This window comes from Epinephelus moara, chromosome 10 (genome assembly GCF_006386435.1).
Source record: "Epinephelus moara isolate mb chromosome 10, YSFRI_EMoa_1.0, whole genome shotgun sequence".
Taxonomy (NCBI): Eukaryota; Metazoa; Chordata; class Actinopteri; order Perciformes; family Serranidae; genus Epinephelus; species Epinephelus moara.
The window spans coordinates 2196120-2201743 of record NC_065515.1 but is presented as its reverse complement, the minus strand read 5'-3'; the positions used below and the strand labels follow the sequence as shown (position 1 = coordinate 2201743).

The 5624-nt window shown below is 39.2% G+C and overlaps 1 protein-coding gene across 1 annotated transcript in view; it reads left to right on the top strand.

Moving 5' to 3' along the window:
• Positions 1 to 2625: 2625 nt before the first annotated feature.
• thop1 (thimet oligopeptidase 1) overlaps positions 2626 to 5624 on the top strand; it is a 21465-nt gene continuing 18466 nt past the window's right edge. Inside the window, exon 1 of the mRNA XM_050055561.1 lies at positions 2626 to 2744. Within this exon, the coding sequence (XP_049911518.1) occupies positions 2732 to 2744 (13 nt within the window). The 5' untranslated portion in view covers positions 2626 to 2731. The remainder of the gene's footprint in view (positions 2745 to 5624) is intronic.

The window sequence follows — 5624 nt, the reverse complement described above, 5'->3', positions numbered from 1 at the left end:
TGTCCCCTAAGGGAAGTTCATCTTGGGCACAGTGCTACATTTCATTGCTTCACAGGACGAGATAAAAACATCATCACAGGGACAGTTCTATCACATGAAACAGACATGGACTACATTCAACAATCACAACACAGAAACATACAGAGACGTCTAAAGTGCAAAAGAAAGTGCTGAGTGCTGAAGTGCCGTGTGTGTAATGCACGTTGCTCGTTGCTCTATTGCACTAGTTTTTAACATTGTTCAACAGCTTAATGGAGGCTGGAACAAATGATAATTTAAGGCGGTTTGTTTTGCACTTTGGATACGAAATCTTCTTCCTGATGGGAGAAGATTGTATTCAGAGGACAGTGGGTGAGTAGAGTCTCAAGAGATTTTTGTTGCTTGTTTCATGACCGACTGGTTATACAGATTCTCTATGGACTCATATTGTCTCATAACTATTATCTTCATTGTTTATCAGGTTATCAATATGGACCCCTAAGTATCTGTATGTGGCCACTTGATGGATAGTCTGGTCTTTAATGACCATTGGCTCGTGTGTAGTCACTTGCCTCGGGTCAAGAACCATCTCTTTGGTCTGGTGTTGATCTCATCGTGATATGCAAAAGAGTCCATGTCCTTATGCAGAAGACTCACAATTGCTGTGTCGTCTGCAAATTTAAAAATAAAATTATTAGGATATACTTTCCTGCAGTCATTGGTGTACAGTGTAAAAAGTATTGGTGAAAGCACACAGCCTTGTGTGGTGTGTGTCTGTAGATCATTTCCATCATCATCCTCACTGTGACCTCGTCACATGTCCACGTTTGGTCATGGACTTTCCACGTCCACATATGACGTCCAAGGTACCCTGGGTGTGTTGGTTGTTGACGTTCTGGGACGCCGTGTCAACTTCAGCCTGTTACATGCATTGTCTGTTTTCAAAATACACTTCTGTTTTCACAGGAAATGTACAGTTTGCATACAGTCTTTCAAAATAAAAGCACTACGTCAGTACAACACCACCATTTCAAAATAAAAGCACTACGTCAGTACAACACCACCAACTGATGTTTTTTTTTCCTTCAACAACACACACGTGGTTACATTTAAAATAACAGGGTTCGGCTTTAGAATCTTACGGGACATGAACACCACTCTCCCGGGTGAGCCTCCGTGGTTGTTGGACCCATACACCACCCTTAACTTTCGTCCTTGTCCCGCCACATTTCCTCTGATACCGCTGAGTGCCGTTAAACTGTAATGGCGACCGGCTGCGTATCATACTGACGTTAAAGGACTCCTCTTTTCGTTGGTTTCTGACGCTGAGAGTCAAAGTCACCGCCCATTTCGACGACTTCAGAGTGAGACTGGGCTTTTCTGTGTACAGCATGTTCCTGCTTTGGTTCATTCACAGATATGATTATTATTTATTGTTTTTATTGTCTACATGTTGTCGTTCTATAAACCTCACTCAGGGCAGATTTATTTGTAACTTATTCTTTATTTAACTTTTTGGTCATTTTGCAGCTTTAATAGCTGTGTATCATTCTTGACAGACATCGCTGCCTGTTACTTATTTTTATGTACTTTTTAAAATCATTTCATTGTTATCATATATCATGTTTCCTTCTCGCTGAGTGTGGATTCAGTGCAGTGCTGTAAAACAGTTTAATGCTCAGTCAGCAGTGTTTCCTGAATAAACACTGGCTGACCGGTTGGTTATATATAAATATAAATATTTATTTATTATTATAAATCTGTATAATTAAACATATTAAAAGAGGGTAGTCTTTAAATTAAATTATTTAATCTATATCATATTTTTTTAATCAAGTCAATTATGTACTCATCATCAGATGAGAAATTGTGAAATGTGAGACATTACAGCAGCAGAGGGACAGGGGGCTAATAAGAGACATCAGTAAAAACATGACGCGATATAATGAGTACGTGTTGGTATAAAACACAGAGCAGCTAAAATAAGCAATCAGTAAAACCACAGGGCAATATAATATGTAAAGCAAAATATAATAAATTAACAGGAAGATCAGTATTTATATTTTTATTATATTTCCTACATTTATTTTATATATTCAATTTTTATCATTATAAATCTGTGTTTTTAAGAATATTAAGAGAGGGTAGTCTTTCAAGCCAAATTATTTTGTGTATATAATATTTTACTAAAATAATAATCAAGTCAATTTTATCTCATCAGATGAGAAAGTGGGTAATTTGCAGCATTACAGCAGCAGAGTAAAACATGAAGGAATACAAGATCAGTATTTATATTTTCATTACATGGGTAAAAAGAAACACACAGATCAGCACAACAAGTAAACTGTACAAAACAAACAGCAATATAATAAGCAAACAGTGTAATGGGAAATGACCCACTGGGCATTATGAATACTTTTACTTTATCTTGATGCTTTTGTACTTTTCCCTCCGTTACATTATGAACGCAGGACTTTTCCTGGTCTCAGAGTGTTTCTACAAGTTCAGAGAACTTCTTCCACCTCTGCGTATTACACTGTACATACTGTATAATACATTATAACACACCGTCAGATCTTCAGTCTGGTGCTTTTAGTCGTGCTGTAAAATGCTGCTCGTGCAGAGTTTTATTTTGAAATGTGTGAGCAGAAGTTTAATTCTTCTTCTTCTGTGGCGGCTTTATTCGTCCTCCACTCAGCCGCCTGACACTTCACCACACGGAGCGAACGATCCTTCATTCAATACCTGAACCATGGGGCCGACAGGTGAGTGCTGTCCCGATGTGTCTAATGTGACTGGATTATTTTAATGTAACATGATGCGCGTGGCCGCCGCCATGTTTCCTGCCTGCCTGTCCCTGTGATCATTCAGGTTTAATCAGCTTTGATGCCTCAGTCTGAGCTCAGTCTCGGCGCTAACGTTAGCGGTGTTAGCTGCGGTGCTGGGCGCTCGTGCCTGAAACACTTTATTCAGATTTAACCATAAAAATCATCAGAATTATGACGTCAGTTTATAACAGCCTAACGGAAGCCGGTGTGTTGTGACAGAGGCTCGTGTGTCCGCAGTCCTGCACTGACTCTGTCTCCTGTTTTATGTAGCATGTTAGCCGTTAGCTCACTCTGCTTATTCACCCAGCTAACTGAATGAGTTCTTCTCAAGCGCCAAACTCCATTTAAAACTCTGCCAATTTGAAGTTCAAAGCTCCTGCTGCGCCTTACATCACCGCCTTTAACTAAACTGAATACAGTTTATAAATGTTCATATTCTGCTTATGAATTCGGCACACTGCTGATCCGCCAGAAAAACACACTTCTCCCCTTTTATAACTGTTTTTGGTGAAAGGTTAGACTGGGATTAGCGGGTCACTGGTGTAAAAGTGACATATAATACCTAATGAAAGTTGAGTCTGGTGTGTTACATGTAAGATGGAGTGAGAAGTGACTAATGGGTTCACACAAGCTCCACAAGTCAAATGTTTTTATTGGTCCAGTTATCTGACCCAAAAATGTATATGTAAAAATATTAATGTTTAATAGTTTGTATTGGTTCTTTTGCCCTCCTGCATCATATATTTAAAGTATATCTTCATGGATTTGGTGGAAAATGATTAACTCCAGGTCAAAAGCAAAGTTTCAACATTTTACAGTGACATGATCTGAGTGAAGTGATGTTAATAGTGGAGGGTCTATGTGCACACATCCAGCATATCTGGTGTCTTTTTATAACTAATTTATTTACCATGTTTTGCACTTACAGTTTGTGCCACAGCTCCTAAACTGGGTATATATTATTCTATATATATGTTTCATATCTGTAACGTCATCATTGGTTGTAAGTTTGAGAGTTACGCAGGGGACTGTAGTGCAGGGAGGTGAAGGGTTGACGTGAGATACAGAGTGTGTGAGCTGACTGCTTCTGTTCTGTCCTATCAACATCTTTACTCTTATTGTCATCATCTTGCTTTTTTCATGCACTTTTAACAATTTATTTAAATTTAAATATATTGCAAAAGCAATATGAAACACTGTGCCTCATGGTGATGTACCGGGAAAAGACATCCTGTACGTCTTAGATGGGACGGGAAACACATACAGGCCGATAGTGGAAACTTGTATTTGTTAAGGTGGAAAACATTTTGGGAAATCGGTGATTTATGGGTCCAGGTCAGAATTTTCCCTAACTGGTACCACCTGGTGGCGTTTGGTATTATAAAAATCTGTTTATCTCCAGATGATATTTTGACATAACTCTTCCCAAGTGGCAGCTCAGTCACAGACATCAACCTTCAGTGGCTCCAACAGTTCAACCAAAGAATAAAAAGTCAAGGCACATTTTAGGTTTGGTCTCAGTTAAGGTCTCAGTCTGAGGATCATGGTTTTCATGGACAAATAAATCTGTATGTGCAGGAAGCTGAATGATAATTTGCTTTATAGCCTAATTTTACTGACTACTGACTGTTTGGATTCCAAAAAAGGTCATTTTGGGGTACAGGTGCACTGACACAGGTCATATCTGATGGTTATATGTGAAAGAACATCCTAAAAAACTAATGTTTATTTATAAATGATATGAAACTATCATGTTCAGAAGCAGAGATGTGCACTGTGATGCTGAGACATAATGGCCCCAAATTTTAAGTCCTGAATTTACCTTGATTCACTCAGTATATAATGTTCATTTTTAATATGTTTGGACGTCCCAAGAGATCACAAAAAACTTAAAATGATTTCTATTGCAATTTTCCCCGGGTCAAACCACAGATTGACGAGACTAGTTTGTAACTACTGTAAAACTTTAATGAATAGCCCGGGCTGTTATTTGCTGAAATCACTGAAATCAATGGGCCTATAACAGCGGTCATGCGTCTACATGGGACAGGCCTTTAATTCCTTTCACACAAAACTGTTCACATAAATTATGAATCATTCATTTGGTCTCAGAGCATCAGAGAGAGTTACAGCACCCAACGTACCAAAACAATTTTTGATTCTTTTCACCTGAGGACCCCTACGGACTGAAGGAAAATGAATGACTTACAGGGTAATTGAGGAATGGACACATAATCTGAGGTAGCCAACAACTTGGTTTCATACATCCGAAGAACTTCTATTAAAAAATGAACTGTTTGGCAGCCAGACCAGGCCTCTAATTGAGACGGGCCTTTATTTGTCAAAATGTGAAGCCACACCGGGCCAGTAAAAGAGACTGGGGGCCCTATTTAGATGGTTTAAAGCGGACGGCGGACAGTGCATAATCCATGTCGCAAGTGTCATTGCTATTTAGATGCAGGCGCAGTTGTCATTTTCACGCCCTGCGCCCTCGTCATCTAACTAGCAAATGAACTTGCGCTTCTCTGGGTGTGTTTGTCTAAAAATGAGGAGTGGTCAGGCGCAGTCATGGCGCGTTGCTAGTTAGTTTTAGACCAACAAAAACCTGGTCTAAAGTCAACGGCGCAGTATTTCGCTGTTAAAGAAGTTAGTAATATGCGTCTCTAGGCGGGTGCACAACGCGCGTGCACTCTGCTCAGACACACACGGAGCAGCCACACATATGCAAAAGATAACAAATAAAAATATGATTACAATGTGAAAGGTTATTATTGTGCACATTAAAATATTTATCAGAAACACGTCTTAATGGTCAGT